The sequence below is a fragment of the Ptychodera flava genome, chromosome 3 (assembly GCF_041260155.1).
Source record: "Ptychodera flava strain L36383 chromosome 3, AS_Pfla_20210202, whole genome shotgun sequence".
Taxonomy (NCBI): Eukaryota; Metazoa; Hemichordata; class Enteropneusta; family Ptychoderidae; genus Ptychodera; species Ptychodera flava.
The window spans coordinates 18,971,736-18,993,508 of record NC_091930.1 but is presented as its reverse complement, the minus strand read 5'-3'; the positions used below and the strand labels follow the sequence as shown (position 1 = coordinate 18,993,508).

Genomic DNA, 21,773 nt, shown 5'->3' with positions numbered 1-21,773 from the left:
ATTTGTCTGATAGCTTTGATATACCGGTATGGTATATGGGTTCCTTGAGATGAAATCTGCAAGTTTGTATTTAAGGGGCTATTTTTTGCCATTTTGATAAAAAAATTTGTTTCTAAAAAAGTATTTGTCGGATTCCTTTGATATTTGGTATACAGGTTTCGAGGATATATCTAACTGCTGTGATATATTGAAATTGTGATGAAATCTTCATACTTGTATTTTTGGTCAATTTTTGCAATTTGTGGTCAAAACTTTGTTTCTGAAAAGTTACCCATCTGATAGCTTTGATACTTGGTATATAGGTTTCTAGGCTTTATTTTAATGTGATCTATTGAAATTATGATGAAATCTTCAGTTTTGTATTTTTGCAGCTATTTTTGCCATTTTTGGTCAGGCCACCCCAAAATGAGCTATCAAAGATATCCACCTTCTTCATCAACAGGTATCACAAATAGTTATGCTTGACATGACATAGCAGACCTCTATCGGCTGTTAACTCATTTGTTTCTGCAAAACCACTGGTCGGACAGCTTTAATATTTGGTATACAGTTAGTTCCCTTAGGAGTGCTCTGATTTCATGCAGTCTGGTAATACTTAATTTTGTATTTTTGGGCAATTTTTGCCAATTTTGGTAAAACGTCTCCTCAAATATTGCTTGTCTGATAGCTTTGCAGTTTGATGTACAAGTCTGCATGGGCGACCTATAAGCCATACACTTTGTTCACACCAGGTTGCACGACATTTTTTGCTCACGTGCATATGTCGCAGCGATGTCTGTCTGTCTGTGTGTCTGTGTGTCTGTCGGTCTGTCTGTCTGTCCGTCTGTCTGTCTGTTTACTCAATATCTCAAAAACGGCTGATCAGATCAGAATCACAAATCTGGTACATAGATTCAGTTTGCAAATGGCAAGAACTGATTAGTTTTTGTTGGGTGTGGCTTGCTTACTTTTTGCTCATTTGCATAATTAATGATTTTAGAAAAAAACATATACATTGAGAACGACTGCACACAATTTGATGAGATTTGCTACAAATGTTGATCACACCAAGATATATCAGCTGTGAAAGATATTAAGGGGTGACATGAAAGATAATCTCTAATTTGCATATTTAATGAACTTTCCTAATTAGGAATATATATCTGAATTGATTTGATCAAAATTGACGAAACTTGGTATGTATATTGAAGATACTATGATTTAACATAATTGAAAGTCATTAAGCATTTTTACTTCATCAAACTCCTAATTTGCATATTTAATGAACTTTTTAATTAGGGATTTATATTTGAATTAACTTGACCAAATAGGTTGAATCTTGCTATGTACATTAAAGATACTATGATTTAACATTGTTGAAAGTCATTGAAGATGTTTACTTCAGCCAACTCCTTATTTGCATATTTAGTAAACTTCCTAATTAGATATATATATCTGAATCGACTTGACCAAAGTTGATGAAACTTGCTATGTACATTGAAGATACTATGGTATAACATTATTGAAAATAATTAAGCGGTTTTACTTCAGCCAATTCCTTATTTACATATTTAATGAACTTCATTAATTAGGGATATATATCTGAATTGACTCGACCGAAGTTAATGAATCTTACTACATCTATTGAAGATACTATAAAACAACATTATTGACAGTCATTAAACTTTTTTACTTAAGCCAATTCCCAATTTACATATTTAATGAACTTTTCTAATTAGGGATATTTATCTTTATTTACTAGACCAAATTTGATGAAACTTGCTATGTACATTAAAGATACTATGATACAACATTGAAAGTCATTAAGCATTTTTACTTTATCCAATTCCTGATTTGCAAATTTAATGAACTTTCCTAATTAAGGCTTTGTACATTGAAGATACTATGATACAATATTATTTAAAGTCATGTAGCATTTTTACTTCAGCCAATTCCTAATTTGCATATTTAATGAGAACATTTCAGTAAATTCCTTATTTGCATATTTTAATGAACTTTCCTGATTTGGGATATATACTTGGATTTAGAATTAATCTGTGGTGAATATTATTCATTATGTTGATCATAACACTTCCAATGAAGTTGCAAACATGTGACAAAGGTTCAAATTTACACATATCTGCAATACATATTTTAAACACGTGAGCATTCAGTTCATATCTGGTTTATATAGTGGACCAACTTAAGCAAATATTTCACGGATGAAACCCAAAATCTGATTAATTCCATATGGCAAGATGCACCCCACTTGGAATACAGACTCCAGTATTACTGGTATCTTAGTTTTCAAATAGGTTAAATCAAGATACACACACAGTTGTCTGATCATTAATTGATTAAGTAAATCATCACAGCATGGGGACAGCCAAGCATAACTCAGACACAGGATTAGACATGAATGCAGGCTATGATGAATGTCTGTGTATATAGCAGTATGTATGATCCTTACTGAAATAATTCTTCTACTATAGAAATATTGCCAAGAGACCTCTGCACTCACTATATCTTGTATTATACTACGTATGTCCTCTGTACCATCCATGTCTAAGTAGCTTCAGGGATGTGGCTCTATGATTTGATGTTGACGTTAATTGTAGCAACGGACAAATGAAAGTAGTAATAAAGAGGATGATTACTACCCGGATTACTACTTTTCTGCCTATCAAAATACAGACAAAAGAACTAAACATAACTTCAATTATCAGAGATATACATTAGGGTTATCTGGATGTTTTGCAAATTGAAACTCTGTTTTGCAAAGTGTGAAAATCATTATGAAATCTGCATTTCATATGAAAACATTACCACCATACCACCAAACACCATTATGTACTGCATGGACGTAAAAGCGCTTTATCCGAGCGTTCCTAAGGAAGAGGGGATAAAGGCCTGCAAAAATGCCCTTGACAACAGAATAAACAGACAGCCACCAACGAAAGATGTCATAGAGATGATTGAACTGGTACTTGACAACAATCACTTCACGTTCAATGGTAAACATTACATACAGACAGAGGGAACTGCCATTGGCTCACGCCTAGGAATGAATTATGCTTGTACATATATGGGAGAATGGGAGAGCACTTTACTCGCAAATAGCCCAGATAAACCACTAATACAATGGAGATACGTCGATGATATATGGGGAATATGGATACACGGAGCAGAAAATCTGGAAGCATACCACAGGTTAGCCAATACTATACATCCCAATATACAAACCACAATAGAATATTCAACGAGTGAGGTGAACTTTTTAAATGTTACTCTCCGCATTAAAGATGGATTCATTGAAACTGATACGTACACCAAGCCAACAGACAGATTCCAATACCTGCACGCAGATTCAGCCCACCATCCAAGCGTGTTAAAGAGCATACCATATGCATTAGCTTTAATACCAAAGACAATATGCCCTAAACCAGACTACTATGAAAGAGACCGAGAAAAAATCATCCAAAGACTAATGCACCGGGGATATTATGAGACCAATGTCCAGAAGCAAATCAGCAAGATTGACAGAAAAAGATAGACAAGACTTAATAGATATGCAAAACCAAAAAAGAAAGCGAAAAACAAAAATCGTGTGGTATTTCCTATGACGTACAACAGAGCACTACCCGATGTACCCCAAATCCTCGCAAGAAATTTACATTTGTCCATAGATCAGAAAGATGTAAAAAGCTTTTCCACAGCCGCCGATGATAGCCTGGTGAAAAGAATGCAAATAGCCCAGATAAACCACTAATACAATGGAGATACGTCGCGTCGGGCTATACGCTGCGCCAATGTCCTCGTGCATCCCTTGTGGTATTTTCGTAATAACCGTGAAACGACACAGCGCAGGTCGCGCGAGCGTACGTTACTACTAGTCTGGTGCCGAAGCACAAAACCCAAAAATTTTGGCCCCACCATGGTTCTCGGTGGTTTCTGTATCTTCAAAGCCTACTGAATCAGGATCTGCATGATGCCACCCTGGCACCCTTGGGCATTTTAATATATTCAAGACGGCCACCAAGATGGCCGCCAAATATGTAAATGGTGAGATCTCAGCTCTGTGAAATGTTATCAAAATGATTTTAGTGTCGTATGACAGGTAAACAGGGCAAGAAATTCATTTCTTTCATTGCCGAACATGTGCAACCCTTAATTTGCATAAAAATCCAAAATGGCTGCCAAAATGACCTCAAAAACAGGTAAAATGCCATATCTCAGCTCCATTAGAAGCTGTTGGAGTCATTTTGGTCTCCTTTGCCAGGCAAATGGGGCTGAGGAACTCATATCTTTCATTGCCTTATTTGTACAACCCTTAATTTGCATAAAAATAATCCAAGATGGCTGCCAAGACGACCTCAAAAACAGTTAAAATGTCATATCTTAGCTCAATTTGACTAGCTGTTGGAGTCATTTTGCTCTCTTTTGCAAGGTATATTGGGTCAAGTAATTCATATCTCTCATTAGCTGACATGTGCAACACTTAATTTGCAAAAAAATCCAAGATGTCAGTATGTAACAAGTCATATCTCAATACAGTATGCCACTGATTTTGGTGTCTTTCGGCATGTTTTACGGGTCAAAGAAATGGTATCTTTTGTTATATTTGCTGTAAAATCAAACATGAAAATCTGAAATTGATACTTACAATCCAGATGGCTGCAAAGCTGGTTTCCACAACAAATATCAAGGTATATCTTAGCTGAAATCGCATCCTAGAGACTAGTACATTAAGGGTTCAAGGCAGGGGGATTAAGTTTCTTTCGTTATATAAAATGTAAAATATTTCATTGACTAGCTGTTGGAGTCATTTTGCTCTCCTTTTGCAAGGTATATTAGGTAAAGCAATTCATATCTTTCATTAGCTGACATGTGCAACCCTGAATTTGCATAAAATTTGCATAAAATCGAAATATCTGTTTTAAGTTTGTAACAAGTCATATCTCAATACACTATGCCACTGATTTTGGTGTCTTTCAGCATGTTTTTATGGGACAAAGAATAGGTATATATTTTTATATTTGCTGTAAAATCAACTATGATACTCTAAAATTGATATTAACAATCCAAGATGGCTGCTAAGCTGGTTTCCACATCAAATATAAATTTTATATCTGAGCTGAAATTGCTTCCTAAAGACTAATACATTTAGGGTTCAAGGTAGAAGGATAAGTGTCTTTCGTTATATTAAATGTAAAATATTTCAGCAAAAATGCACAAATGAAAAGCAAAAATGACCACCCAGTATCAATTATGGCCACACAAATGGATGCCACAAAAACATTGAGTCGAATCTTAACCAACCTAGAAATCTTGAGACCTATTTTGTTGCGTTTGGTCACGTTTTATTGGTCGCAGGTGTTTCATTACTTGTTTTCTGAGCTGGAAAAATCTTACTTCTAATGGAAGGATTTTATCCCACATTGCCGCTGTAATGCTTTCATAAAACATTACAACAAGATTTATCTAGCATCTTCGACACAAGGTTGTATGTGTTTGGATCCATTTGAGAGGTCATTGAATTCACATTTTCATTCATATAAATTGTCAAACCATCTATTTAAATTAAATTGTAATGAACTGTACCTTTCCATACAGCGTGAAGGGTTATTTTATCATTTGTCAATCAACCACAGTAAATGAGCTTCAGTTATTCGAGGCGAATTTGCTGAGCATGCTTTTGCACTTGCAGAAAAGTGACTTGTTGGGTCTCTTTGAGCCATCCTGAGTCATCTGTCTTGTTTATCTTTCCACCAATTTAGTCACTCAGGTCAATTTCAGCAGGATCTTTAATATTGATGCCCTTTAAATATATGACCGCAAGTTGGTTTGGCAGAGTCATTCTATGAATACCTTTATCATTGCGGGTATGGTTTTCTGATTTGACAATGACGACAAGGTTTCATGTCATCCGTCAGACGTTGTACCCTAAGCTTTGCAACCGTCATGATGCAAACAAGTGTCTAGTTTCTGCTAAAGTGTCATTCATAGGCAGCAGGAATACCAACCTCTTGCATTTGGTACCAATTCAGAACACTTTGAGCGGTTTAATTGCATTACAAACACCAATTTAGATTTAGTGAGGTGTGAGTTGCATCTTTGCCAATCAAGCATTCTTTAAGACCTATTTTGATGAGTATGGTCATGTTTTATTAGTCACAGAATTTGAATCTCTTGTTATCTGACCTGATAAAAAAATTTCAAGAACATTGCAAACAGGGAGTTTATCTTTTAATGCTTATAATGATGTCAAAAATATTACATCATGTCTCTATTTACTAAGTAGCTTGCGAGACCAAGTTTTGCGTCTTTGGATACATTTTAAGGATCAATTGTATATAATACTGTTCAATGCAACATATATATATCAAAAGTGAAGTCAAAACATCATCGATACCCGAAAAAGAGTTGCAAAACAGGCATGTTGCCTTAACTTATATTATCATTGCTCATCTTTGAGATCGATTCTTAATATTTGGCGGCATTTTAGGTATCGAGAAACACACTTTTTCCCATTACATTAACTGTTTACCTACCATTTATCAATTAAATGAAAATATGATCTGCGGAATAGCTGCCATATCATATAATATGTAATACTTCAGCTGACTGAGTATTTAATGGAATTGATTTTGGTGGTATCTGGTGGCACGTTTATAATACTTATCTGTAACAATGTACCAAAATACTAATTTACAATTTTTCGACCAGAACTGTTAAATTCGGTAAGATTCTTGCACAAAATCATCCTTCATCGCTTTTGTTATTAGCAGGGCCATTAATATTGACAGTTGCTTGTTATACTAAACTCGGAGAAATATACAGATGTTACAGCCAATTGAGTTAAAGAGCATGGAATATGAAGGGTCACCTGCATATTCATTAGGAATGAATGTATGCACTTCTAGGGAGCTGGTTATCCTTGACTAAAAGTTAAATGCAAAGTGATTTGACTGATTCATCTTTCAGCCAACCGAACTCACAGAAATCCGTTTGAGACCTTCCATCTTTGTTCACAATACCGTTCCTTTTATATATAATATATATATATATATATATATATATATATATATATATATATATATATATATATATATATATATATATATATATATATATATATATATATATATATATTTATATATATATATGGAAGGTCTCAAACGGATTTCTGATATATATAAAGTTCAGTGAAGTAAAGTAAGCCTTTATTGAAGTCGTAAACCAATTTGGATCTTGATCATAAAGTAGAATAAAGATTTTGCAAAATCAACAACAAAAGAGTATTAGATAAGAGATAAATATGAATATCTATATATGCGGATATTACATATTCATCCATATTTTACTTTTTTATTTTTTCTTGTCTACGTTTATATGTATGTGTGTGCCAGTTTTATGCCCTTTTTTTTGAAGTTTTAGTGTGTTGTGGCTCCCATGGCTAGCATGTAGGCCACTGCACAATAACAAGACACAGCATTGGCACCTAGCAGTTGTGGCACTTTGTATGCATACATTTTGGTTGTTGGTATGTTTCTCATCATAGTCCAATAAAGCTGGCACAAGCCATCAAAACGGTACAGGTTAGTCTGCAATCCATCTATTGGAGAAGTGATGTGATAAGAAGCACGTCAGGGCTGTTATGTACTTTGGTTTCATTCCGGCGAGACACAATGAAAATTGCACATGCTTATCAGTATAGACCTTTTTATGTCAGGTAGTGGATTTGGACTAATGATGAAGGTTGCTTTCGGAGGAGCAAGGTGTCTATATGTTTAATTATAAAAACAACAACAATTCAATTAAATATTGCATAATTGGACTGCAGTTAAACTGTTAAAAGTGCTTTGAATTGGTGTCAAGCGTAAAACATTTATATTCTTGATGCCCCTATGGCAGAAACTATAAAATTGTTTGCAGCATGATGATTGCAAAGCTGAGGGTACAATTTTAGAGGATAACATGAAAACAAGAAAACAAGAAATGAAAACTCTGCGACCAATGATGAAATGTATTAGTCTTAGGATGTAGTTTCAGCTAAGATATACCTTGATATTTGTTGTGGAACAAAACAAAGTAGGTCTCAAGAATGCTTGGTTGGTTAAGATGCGACTCAATGTTTTTGTGGCATCCGTTTTTTTGGCCATAGTTGATATTGGGTGGTCATTTTGGCTTTCAATGAAATATTTTACATTTTATATAACGAAAGAAACTTAATCCTCATGCCTTGAACCCTTAATGTACTAGTCTCTAGGATGCGATTTCAGCTAAGATATACCTTGATATTTGTTGTGGAAACCAGCTTTGCAGCCATCTTGGATTGTAAGTATCATTTTCAGATTTTCATGTTTGATTTTACAGCAAATACAACAAAAGATGCCATTTCTTTGACCTGTAAAACATGCCGAAAGACACCAAAATCAGTGGCATAGTGTATTGAGATATGACTTGTTACATACTGACATCTTGGATTTTTATGCAAATTAAGGGTTGCACATCTCAGCTAATGAAAGATATGAATTGCTTGACCCAATATACCTTGCAAAAGAGAGCAAAATGACTCCAACAGCTAGTCATTGAGCTAAGATATGACATTTTAACTGTTTTTGAGGTCGTCTTGGCAGCCATCTTGGATTATTTTTATGCAAATTAAGGGTTGTACAAATAAGGCAATGAAGATATGAGTTCCTCAGCCCCATTTGCCTGGCAAAGGAGACAAAATGACTCCAACAGCTTCTAATGGAGCTGAGATATGGCATTTTACCTGTTTTTGAGGTCATTTTGGCAGCCATTTTGGATTTTTTATGCAAATTAAGGGTTGCACATGTTCGACAATGAAAGAAATGAATTTCTTGGCCCTGTTTACCTGTCATACGACACTAAAATCATTTTGATAACATTTCACAGAGCTGAGATCTCACCATTTACATATTTGGCGGCCATCTTGGCGGCCATCTTGAATATATTAAAATGCCCAAGGGTGCCAGGGTGGCATCATGCAGATCCTGATTCAGTAGGCTTTGAAGATACAGAAACCACCGAGAACCATTGTGGGGCCGAAATTTTTGGGTTCGACCAAAAATCAGGGTTTCGGCACCAGACTATACGTATAGTACGCGTATATCTGCGTGCCTCGTTCCGCCGCGGCGTTTAACATCAAAAGAATGCGGTCGATGTGGTCGCTTGTGACGTTCACGTAGACACGTCCGACCTTGATCTGGTGTTGTAGCTAAGTCGGCATTTCAATCTGAGCGGCATTCTGTTATAAATTTCTTACACAGTTATCATCAAAGTTCGTATTTACATATAAGCTGCTTAGTTTATTCGGACTATCAATTCAGAACACAGAGTGCCCGTGCTGTGAATGGGACGTTCTATTTTTAGGTGTAATATGCAAATTTTCAGGGGTTTGTAGCAATTTTATTTCAACAATCGCGCGCGTTCCACTCATATCGCGCGTGCCGCATCCCTCAAAATTTACCATAGAATTAGTTTATACGGACGATTAATGGAGGGAGGTGTATAATAATAGGGTTATACACAAAATACGACCCTGTATGGACTCGGGCTCAGTGAGTGACGTATTGGACTCGCCTTCGGCTCGTCCAATACGTCACGAGGCTCACTGAGCCCTCGTATATATAATATATATATATATATATATATATATATATATATATATATATATATATATATATATATATATATATATATATATATATATATAATATATATATGTAACCCCGGTTACGATTGTAAGTCATGTAATTAGATCTACTGCGTGTAGAGTGAGTGTGATGACACATATGAGGAATTTCATTGATAGCGTCTTTACGCACAATGCATTGCAATGCTCTACTGATTTTCACTGCTTGAAGACAGTACTTTGGTGTGGACGCACGCTTAGAATTATTATCCGTTTTACTGCCAAGAAAAAATCCCAAGACAACGTGGTTGGTCTTTTACATGACTGTGCTTACAGGTATGTGTATTTGAAGGCTTTGGTATTGAAAACAATTAACTTTAAAAGTCTCAAAGTGTGAGACAACCCCTCAAGTTGAAACGTGGAAGGACCTTTTTTTTCCAATTAACGCGGAAAAGTTTCTAAGTTGTTATTCTGTAGTTTAGTTTGGTCTAGTAGTACTTTATGATAGTAATGACGTTTTATTTAACATGTTGAAATTTGGATTTTCTGATGTTGAAGGAAATTTTCTGTGATTTTAGTTCTTTGTTTCATGGGATTTTTGTACAGTGTATTTGCTATCATGTTGACTTAGTCTCATCCTGAATGAGATTGTGTAAACAGAAGGAAACGCTTACATAATTGCCATTGGTCTTTTACATGACTGTGCTTACAGAGGAGATCCAGTTAATGAATTACTGGTAGACTGCGTGTGTTCCTATTGTGTGGCCTGAGTGAAGAGCCAAGGAGTGCCTGGAATTGTTCGAGTCAATCATCAACTCGATTATTGCTACCAGGGTTGGAATAACAAATCCCCAGGGAGGATCGTCTGGAAGGACTCTGTGTGTGTAACCACAGTCGCTCGAGAGTTATTCAGGTCTGGGACTATTCGCCCCATAGACGAGTATACAGAAGCGAGAAATACCCCAAGTCTGGAAACAGAATGGCTATTTCGTATAGGGATTTTGCCACCATGTCAACTTCGATGTTCGATTTTACCGTGAAAAGTAGCAAGTTCATCTATCATGTAACCGTCGACCGTTCCCTATCATTCTCAAAATTCATACCTGGTACTTGATTTGCTTCACAAACGCTCGTTTCGTGTGATTTTCGGCCGAATTCGACGGACACGTCGCTAAAACATAAGCGTGAGCAACATTCCGGTCACCTCACAGTGGACGTTGGGCACCTCCACTTTACTGACGTTAGCGCCGCATACCCATGAGGGGTGACTGGAAGGTTTTTCATGCCTTAGGTTTTGGCGACGTGTCTTCTGAACTCGGCCGAAAATCACACGAAAATTCATACCTGATACTTCATCTGCTTACAAAATGCTCATTTCCTGCGATTTTCGGCCAAGTTCAAGAGACACCTGGCCAAAACATAAGCGTGAGCAACATTCCAGTCATCCCTCATGGGTAGGCTGCGCCAACGTCAGTAAAGTGGAGGTACCCAAGAGGTGACCGGAATGTTGCTCACCCCCAGGTTTTGGCGAGTTGTCCGTCGAATTCGGCCGAAAATCACACGAAACGAGCGTTTTTGAATCAAATAAAGTATCAGGTATGAATTTTTAGAATGATAGGGAACGGTCGACGGTTGCATGATAGATGAACTTGCTAATTTTCACAGTGAAATCGACACGGAATGTGACATGGCATGGTTTTTATAGCCATTCTGTTTCCAGACTTGGGGTATTTCTCGCTTCTGTATACTCGTCTATGGGGCGAATAGTCCCAGAGCTGAATAACTCTCGAGCGACTGTGGTGTAACGTAAGCTTCCCATTGGATAGACTGTCATCGTCATAGCAACAGGACGGACATTGACCTACAACTCAAGAAGAAACCATTGTACAACTATCGGACAATAGCTAAAGTGAATGACCGTAGACAACAGCCATTTTTAGCTCCGCTGTCAATGACGCAGAGCTTATCAAATAGGTTGATTTCCGTTGTCATCCGTCGTCTGTCGTCGTCCGTCGTCCGTCGTCGTCCGTCGTCGTCCGTCAACAATTGCCTCCTCCTTCTGCGAGTCCAATTGCTTTGAAATTTTATATGCAGCTCACTTGGGGTGACCTCACTTAAGTTTGTTCAAATCGTGGTGAAATTTGCATATTTGTATTTTTGGGGCATTTTTTGGTGTTTTTTGGTAAAAAAATCTTCTTCTCTGAAACCGCTTGTCCGATTGCTTTGAAATTTGATATGCAGTTTACTTAGGGTGACTTCAGTCAGATTTGTTCAAATCGTGGTGAAATTTGCATATTTGTATTTTTAAGGGAATTTTTGTCATTTTTAGTAAAAACATCTTTAAAAATCTTCTTCTTCAAAACTACCAGTCAGATAGCTTTGATATTTGGTACATATGTCCCTAGGGATGATCTATTTCAGATTTGTTCAAATTGTGCAGAAATATGCAAATTTGCATTTTTTAAGGCAATTTTTGCCATTCTTGGTCAAAAATGTATTTCTCTAAAAGTACTGGTCCGATAAATTTGAAATTTGGTATACAGGTTTGTGTAGAGGAACTACGTAATATATATGGAATTTCTGATGAAATCTGTAATTTTGTATTTTGGGGCAATTTTTTGCCATTTTTGGTCAAAAATGTGTTTTTTCCAAAACTACTCATCTGATAGCTTTGCAATTTGGTATACAGGTTCCTACAGATCACCTTAATTATGGAAATTATGATGAAATCTGCAATTTTGTAATTTTGGGGCAATTTTTGCCATTTTTGGTCAAAAAATGTGTTTCTCATAAAGTACTGGTCTGATAGCTTTGCAATTTGGTATACAGGTTTCTACAGATGAGCTAAGTAATATATATGGAATTTCTGATGAAATCTGTAATTTTGTATTTTTGGGGCAATTTTTGCCATATTTGGTCAAAAAATGTGTATTTCCAAAACTACTCATCTGATAGCTTTGAAATTTGGTATATAGGTTTCTATAGATGAACTAAATAATATTTATTGAAATTATGATGAAATCTGCAATTTTGAATTTTTGGGTCAATTTTTTCCATTTTTGGGGGTGGTGAGGCAACCAAGCTGTTTAAGACCACACATGACACTTTAATAAATAGATATAACATAGCATAACATAACTGCTCTAACAGCTTTGAAATTTGGTATACAGGTTTCTATAGATGAACTAAATTTGATCTTTTGAAATTATGATGAAATCTGCAAATTTTATTTTGGGGGCAATTGTTGCCATTTTTGGTCAGAAAATTTTATTCTCCAAAAAACAACTCATCAGATAGCTTTGGTTGACATGTTATTAGGGATGATCCGATGTGATATATTCAAAGTATGATGAAATCTTCGATTGTGTATTTTTGCAGCTATTTTAGCTACTTTTTTCTGGCCACTGCATTGAGCTATCTAAGATTTCCACCTTCTTCATCAACATGTGTCAAAAATAGTTATTCTCTACAGAAACACAGCGGAGCTATATCGGCCGCTAGGTCGCTTGTAGAATTATCTGGAACTTTATTATGGTGGATGAACTTTAGATTTTGCGCCTGGAAATTATTTTCCAGTCATACTGCTATTAGTTTTAATCATTGTAGACCAGCGTTTTTATTCTTTTATTATTATTATCATTAGTAGTAGAGATTTTAGCTGTAGTGAAATAAACTTTAATATAAACTGCGACGCAAATTGTACGATAATCGTTCTTTCCTGGTTTGTTGATTGTGTAATATGAACTTGGGTCGGGTTTAATTATCTGGCTAAATTTAGTTGTCAGTTTAATTACCCGGTTACATAATATTATATATTTCACGAGTTCTTTTTTCCCCTCATCTCAGGGGAGTCATCCTATTTTCGAAAGTTAGAAAGGGGATCAACCTTTTTTGATATCCGCAAAAAAACTTATCCACTGCCGCCACCCCCCGGTGAGGCAACTGATCGGTGCCTTTAATAAGATGAAATCAAGTAATGTTCATTTTTTGTGTAATATTTATAAAAAAATTATAAATGAGGTAAATAACTCACCTTGATGGACTCGTTCTAAATCACTCTGTAACCAATTGATGACTACATTTCTGGCTTCACTCTTTTCCTTCAGAGGTGTAGCCTGGTTAGTGACGTGTTCCCTCTGCGTCAGCAATTTCTGGCCGGCTTCATGTAGGACAGCTTTTTGCTGTATTGAGTGTTTGCTGGAGTGTATTTTCAGATGTACGAAGTCCGAGATTGCTTCATTCATACTTCCACTTATAGAAGTGACTTCAGCATTTAAAGTCGAGTCGACTCTGTCCTTTTCACTGAAGGATTCCCTCAGTTTTCCGCCACGGACACGGACATCCAGTCGTACTTGGTCGCGTTTCGTTACAAAAGTCATTCTATGGTGATGTAATTCCGGAATTCGGAGGTCATCTCTACACAGTAATCCGGAGTGGTTTTGACCGTCGCGTATTTGTTTTTGTGAAAGTACAAGATTTAAACAGTCCACAGTATGGTTTCGGTCAACATTCCTAGGCTGTCCAGATTTGAGTTCAGTTATTGCGGCAACACTGCGTCGACGGAGTGGCATCTTCTCGGAACCTTTTAAGAAATGTGTAGAGCACACAGTAAAATGTAACGCCAGAATATGTGTTAGAGTAAGGAAGGATCAAACATTATGATAGAACAGTCTGAGCAACCAATTTTTTTTAGTGAAATCCGATGTGATTTGACAAATTGACAAGACAAATTGTCGAAATAGTGGATTTTGGAATTTTTTCAAAACGACGAACAATGCAAATTTTGGGGCTTGCTTTGTAATTCAGTCACTCAGATTTGTTTGCAATAAATAAGGGCTTGTCCTCATGGCTTCGGGCATTGCCTGTTCCCCCACCGCCTGGACGTTGTCGGTCACCCGGCATCTGAGAGCTCCAAGGAGCATGCGGGTTTACGAATTAATCTGCTCGGTGTGCGGTAACATGCCTGATAAGCCTTACTATAAAATAAGGCTCACTACTTGTTTTACACAGAGATCTGTGTTAGTGTCTTTTTATTGCATAATAAGACTTTTTGTAGTTTGGAGAAGGCGAAAGTGTTAGCTGAGGAGAGAATACCTCCGTGTGTACAGTTGGGGAGCCTTCAGTAATTACAGGCGGTGGGCCGGGGGAATTTCGCGCACACCTGTATCGTAAAATGTGACCCCCTATCCTCATGTCTAAAATGTGACCCTCCCCCTGTCCGACATTCTAAAACTTGACTCTCCCCCCCCCCAACCACTGTGGTATTCTCCCCGGAAATAACAAAACAGTTTCAGCTAATTTACATAACAATAGGTTCAATTGTTATGTTAGGGACAAACAGGGGGGAGGGCTGGTGTGTTTTTGGAGGGACAGTCGCATTTTATCACGCAAGAATTTTGAAGAGGAGTATTTCATACATTTGAGGGAGGGTCACCATATTTTTGTGCAACTATAAGAAGGCAAGATGTGGCTGATTTAGTGCTTCATCCAAAAATATCAAATCATAATACATGGAGTCTATCAGGCAAATTATTGACAATTTCCCCCACAAAACATGCTATATCTGTATATTATATATGTTTGATAATGTATTTAAATGTACTTCACTTGAATTGGGAAGTAAATGTGCACTTGTGTACAAGAAATTGATTTCTGAATTTCATCTAAAAAGTTGGTTCACTATCCATCAGTGGTGTCTGTGATGAAACTATGAGTAGTTTTTTTCCATTACAAAAATAGGTAAATCTTTGCATTTGTGTACTCTTGATTATTGATATTAATGTTCTTGATTAGACTAGAATGGTTACAAGTCTATGGTTGTGTGAGATTTTTGATTTTGGACTTGCACCGAAATGTTGATTCACTATGCATAGGGGTCTATGATGAAACTATGAATAATTTTTTTAGCTCATGTTTGGTATTTATATAATATCAAAAAGAGCTTATATGGTGAGTCGATGGCGTCTGTATATATGTATGTATTTGGGTATGTATGTGTGGATGTATGTCCGTCACTTGCAAAGGCTCCTATACCGCCAAAGCTACCATCTCAGTATTTGGTGTAAAGGTAGATGCAGGGGTTGAGTTGTGACGTTGTTCAAATGAACATGTCAGTGTCAAAATATGCAAATGAGGAAAGAAAAGGAGGAAATACAGCAAACGTGCAGGAGTTGTGGCAGTAACTGAAACAGCCCACACATCTGAGTAAGAGATTTTTGACCTTAAACCTATTTGTATGCACGGTAACTAGTATGTGTGGGAGTGGTGGCAGTAACTGAAACAGCTAATTAGTCATTTCCTGTCATTGCTTATGAACTGTGGCATATTAACAGACCTGCTCAAACCATAGACAGTAGAGGGGGGAAGTCTGTCTATGCTCAAACTAAGAGGGACTAGCTGTTTCTGCTATGCATGTTGCTAAAGTTGACCTCCAGTACCTAAAGTTTCAGATCTTATTTACTTTTGTCATTCTTGTTTTTCTGGTTTAAATATTTCTTGTTGTTTTTCTGGTTGTACTGTGCAGAAATCATTGTCATAACATCAACGTAGAATTTTCCTGCACTGAACAGATAGAAACAACACTTATTGTTGATCTTTGGTATGTACCAATTCTGATCAAATTTGAGCGACATCGTATAATTGCGGTATTTTTTCAGTACAAAATTAGATAAATCTGTGCATTTATGTATGCTTGATTATTCACATTATTGTTCTTTATTAGACTAGAGTGGTTACAAGTCAATGATTGTGCAAGAAATTTGATTTTGGAATTTCACCGAAATGTCAATTCACTATGCATGGAGGTCTATGATAAAACTATGAACAATTGTTTTCAGTACCAAATAAGATAAATCTGTGCATTTATGCAAGCTTGATTATTCACATTAGTGTTCTTGATTAGACTAGAGTGGTTACAAGTCTATTGTTGTGTAAAAAATTTGATTTTGCAATTTCACCGAAATGTCGATTGACTATGATTGGCTGTCTATAATGTGTACGTATTTTGTTGATGATTTCCTATTTAGGAAATATTACCAGGACAATCAAAGTTTTGGCCATAAAATCAGCTTCTGTCAAAAGTGACCCTCCCCCAAGATAGGTTTCTAAAAGTGACCCTCCCCCTTGAACTGGTTTCTAAAAAGTGACCCTCCACCCCACCCCCACCTGTAATTACTGAAGGTTCCCTTATCACTGTTGATATTTACGCCGAACTTCCGGGATCGGGCGATGCATGTATGTGGGCCAATATAATAAAAAAAATTGCGAACGCTTTATATCTCAGAAATATATGTGTTAGTCCCTGTTTATTTTTGTCAACGTTTATTATTCAGAGTTCATAATTGATAATAATAACCAACGACGAGCTGATTAAATTAGTTTCTTACTAATGATCCAAAAATCAAAATAAACAAACTGTAAAGGGAGTCATTACCTGTCAATAGCGGTATTTCCCTCTTACAGAGTAAATACTCCTGTACTGGAATGTAGATATCAAGGGTTAGGTAGTGAGCTTGAATCTTGCAGAGTAGCGTTGGTGTTATGATCGTAGAATGGATGGTTTTGTCCAGTCGTCCACTGATATACTCACTCCACAGGGCTTCCAGTGCTTCTAATGATCCACAGTTCGTCACGTATCGCAGACAGCCTTCTTCAACTTTCTCCACGTCGACGTCTTTGTGTGTCTCGCTCAAAACTTTCCCAATCCCTTCGGTTACGGGTCTGCTGCCCTCGACTTTATGAAACTTTTCATTAACATCTGCCATAGATGAACCTTCAACTGCACTGCCATACGAGGTTTCAATTTGAACCGTAAGGGAACCTAAAGGCAATAGGAAGTTTTCCTAACAAATCAGTTCAATTTAATTCTTGGATGGCGTGAAATCACTGACTTAAAATCCTTCACGATAATGTTAGGTAAATTATCCCTTGGCAGCTGACTTTCAGAGATGTATCTATGTTCTGCCAATACTTTTTAAATGATAATATTTTGTAAAGAACACAACCATTGTCACATAATGACTCTTGCCAAAATAGATTACTTTCATATGTGCAAGTGGATGCACTTTTGATACACGCTTTCTTGTCAATACAAGAGAAATTTAATGGATAATTGGCGTGAAGGTGGATATCGATAGTTTGGTTTGCAGTGCGCCTTTCATTAGCATGGCGGTATCAAAGATTTTACGGCTGCGGCTACCTCTAAAAGGGGAAATTAAATTAAATGTTTATTTTACTCATGTGTTGTGATTTTCTAATACATCTATTTGCTTTAATAACAACCCTTCTGTCTTCTCTGGTTCAGAATTTTATGCATAAACATATCACCAATTTGAAAAGGCATAGTGACCTTGTTTCTATATGCACTTACCGGGTTTCCTACATTGTCCAGACAAACTTTGATCAACTACAATAGCTTGCAACGAAGTGGCTGGAATAGTGTCTATCCCTGTAGTATAGGTATCTACATATTCCAGAAATTGAAAGATAGACGAAGAAAATGATTTATCACAAAAATCAGAGTGAAATTTATCAAAGAAATATTGTACTTCATGTTACCTAACGTCAATTTGTTCATTCGCCATATCGACCATCGTACATACGTCAGTTTTCACATGTGATATGCATTACGCATCGCATGCGTAGACACCGTGTGTTGATTCGTCAAGCTTTTAGAACAGAAAATCTTTATTGCTGATATGATTATTCATATCTATGTATCAGTATGCACCTATTTAGACAGTAGAGGTTCCTACCTTTTCCCGGAAGATCACTGACTGATTCTTCTGCCACATGAACGTATTGTTGAATGTAAGTTTGAACAATTGTGAGTTTGTTGTCTGTATTTCTTTCATCACCTCATTCTTCATGATTTCTCTGAACCGGGAGGCATAATTCAGATGCATTGCATAGTTTTGAACGACATCGACTATTTTTTTCCTTCAACTCGTCTGATTCGCCGCGCATATCAACAACCATGTTGTGACGAAATTCAGAAAAATATTTCTCGATGAAATAGTCGCTTTCTGACTCTAAGGGAACAATGATTGGTTTACCCCTGGCTATTGTTGTCAGGGTAATATTTAACGAATCTATTGAAAGTGGCGGTAGTATGACTAGGTGTGAAAAACTAATTTCGCGTGGAAAATTTTCCTTAGTAAAGCTGTCGCTAAGAATTCTTAGTTTAGCGTGGGGTTTTAAACGCTCACTGACGGTTTCGTCATCATATTTTTCCATACACATAATTTTCCACTTCGGTGGTTCTTCTTTGCCAAATTTATCATAGCTTCTGCCACTAAATTCATGGAATATGGAAGTATATCATTATGTGCCATATACGACGCATAGCAGTTTTCGATTGGAGTCAGAATTTGGAAATTCCGTGTACGTGGTATCTTCTTAGAGGCATTAACTTCGAAATGACTGATATCTGGCAGTGGTAACAGCAGTATATGCATGTTCAATTCTGTGCCGAATCTGTCGTCGAAATATTCAAATGTTTTTCGACCAATTGACAATACCAAGTCAGCGTTTTGGTTTTGATGATCCAACCATCGGTAATTCGAGTCAGTGAATTCTTTATCGTATTTAAACATGTTGTTTGGTACTTCTTCCGGACACCATACATTGACATGGCAATATTTAGCACCAGATAGCACAGTTTCTTTAATATTGATAGCGATCGACGCCGAAACTAGTCCGAACCCGAAAACAAACTTTGGGTGTTCAATTTTGTTTAAATGTGGGAAGAAAGCGTCGTGGGCTACAAGCCAGAGATAATTCGGCCGTAGTTGTTTCATATTTAAGTTTTCTCTTAGGAAATATTAAATTCACTCCAAGACGTTCAGCTTCACGGATTGTTTTGTCGTCGGCTTCTAAAAGTGTACAGTGAATTACTATCCCCCGTGTTTTTAGCAGTCCGATAATTAGATACAACGCAGCTGCAATGCCTCCGTGGATCGGAGAGTTCCATCTGTCTATTACGATCAGAGCTGCCGGATGGGTTGTGTCTGTAGCCATTCTCTACGAGGCAAAACAGAAGTTGTAAATCAAGACGTCAGAATGGAATGTTTCCAAATAAGTAATTACCAATAGAGTGCGTGAAATATACAATTACTATTGTGTTTATCGTGTCGAAACTTAAATCAGGAAAAATGGTTCGAAATAGGATATAAGAATGTAGCATGGAGGTATACCGCCTGGTTAACATGATAGTTTGAGATGAATTATTTAATATTGAAGCAGTATCATGTATGTTTGTTGCCATTCAGCCAAATCGTACACCAGTTTTACTTATCATTCTACCGAGGTTTCTTCTCATTTTTACCTTTGATCAGTGACGAAGACCATCAATAAAAATTACTTGCAAAAATGTCCTTGAAGCTGTTCGTGCATTTACTCATTTAAAAATGAACGTCAACATTGGCAGTTATAAGAAGACGGCAAATATTATATTATATAATAATATAGCACAGAGATATATTGCCTGGTTTAAATAATGATTTGATATGAATAATTTAATATTTAAGCAGTATCATGTACGTTTCTTGCCATTTTACCTCAACAATATCGTACACCAGTTTTATCTATCATGTTACTGAGGTTTCTTTTCTTTTCTTTTCTTTTCCTTTTTTTGCTGTTGATCAGTGACAAGTTTGGGTGGACATCATCAATAAAATTACTTTCAGAAATGCCTTTGAAACTGTTAGTGCATTTATGCATACATTGACAGTCATCAAGAAGGCAGCAAATATTATCATACGTGGTCGTCAATTATTTTGGTTTTATTTGCCAACATTTATCCACAACTGTGCACTTAAGTACAGGTACTGAAGCATGTTTGAAGTCAGAGTTATGCGAACATGATTTATAGAGCAAAATTGAACGATACGAATTACTTCTACATCTGTACGTGGAAATTGTATTCAGTGGGCCAGGTACGTCGATGCGTCATTCTGATGAAATGAGAGCGCAAGTCGTGGAAATACTAGCCTAGACCCTATTCGTCGCTTACGGCCTCCGGGCCTCCGGGGTCGGAGTTACGTAGGCCGTAAGCAACGAATAGGGTCTAGGCTATGGAAATACCAATGATACAAGTAGGATAGAGAAGGTTAATGCAAAGTCAGTGTTTAAATATAATTCGAAATGATCGCAACATCAAAGCCATAACTAATAATTTATGATGTAATCCAAGGAGATCATTAAAGAAGCAGTGTGATCCTGTGGAATGGATATAATCCTTTCGAGCTGCATTAAAACATTTAGATTGCGCCTCTCTATATCGGCGTCTTCACTTTTTATCGTCTACGTAACTTCCACTCCTTCATTCATTCATTCAGTCCTCTTCGTCCCGGGTGGGACATAAGGCGATGACGAGTTGCCTCCACCTTTCTCTATCCTTGGCTGCATGATGTGATTCACCCCAGGCCAGACCCATCTCCTTCAGCCCAGCCATCACCGCGCGGCGCCAGGTGGCCCAGGCCGACCCCGGCTCCCCCCCCCCAGGCGGAGTCCATCATAAGGCAGTCCCTGGCACACGATCTTGGGACACTCTGAGGACGTGACCAAGCCATCTAAGCCGGCGGCGCTGGGCCGAGGCGCCAAGGTCGGCCCAAAGCATCGGCGTCTTCACTTTTTATCGTCTACGTAACTTCCATTGCTATAACCAAATACACTACAATGCTCGGTCCCAGGCGCTGATGGATCTGTCACTCAAATTTTGATTCTGCTTCCTCCTAAAACTGCTTAAAAATCGGATTTACAGGCCGCCGCGGAAACAAAACTGGTGTTGATATAATGTGAACCTCTTCGCAGGCGAGTACACTCTCAATTTTGGTACAATCCGCTTCATAGAGTACCCGCCCGTGTCAGTTTTTGTAATGTCATAGCCAGTTTTGGTAGAGTCAGCCAATATAACTCATATTTCATAATCATTACATAATTCTAAGACTAAGGTACCGTTATGCTGAAATGTCGCGCTTCTTCGCCAACTGCTTACACGTTATGTGATAATATATCAATTAATTGTTTTCTCACAAGAAAACGTCCATCAAACTTACTTGCACTTTCTGCTGCACACCAACCTCCCCTTGTTTATCGTGACCTCTCGTATTACTCTCATCGCCACTATCTTCGC

At 37.2% G+C, this 21,773-nt stretch overlaps 1 protein-coding gene across 1 annotated transcript in view; it reads right to left on the bottom strand.

The window, feature by feature from the left end:
• LOC139129689 (uncharacterized) overlaps positions 1-19,660 on the bottom strand; it is a 33,805-nt gene extending 14,145 nt beyond the window's left edge. Inside the window, exons 1-4 of the mRNA XM_070695365.1 lie at positions 18,394-19,660; positions 18,009-18,101; positions 17,073-17,459; positions 13,674-14,222 (exon numbers count right to left, since the gene is read on the bottom strand). Of these exons, the coding sequence (XP_070551466.1) occupies positions 13,674-14,222; positions 17,073-17,403 (880 nt within the window). The 5' untranslated portion in view covers positions 17,404-17,459; positions 18,009-18,101; positions 18,394-19,660. The remainder of the gene's footprint in view (positions 1-13,673; positions 14,223-17,072; positions 17,460-18,008; positions 18,102-18,393) is intronic.
• Positions 19,661-21,773: the final 2,113 nt, after the last annotated feature.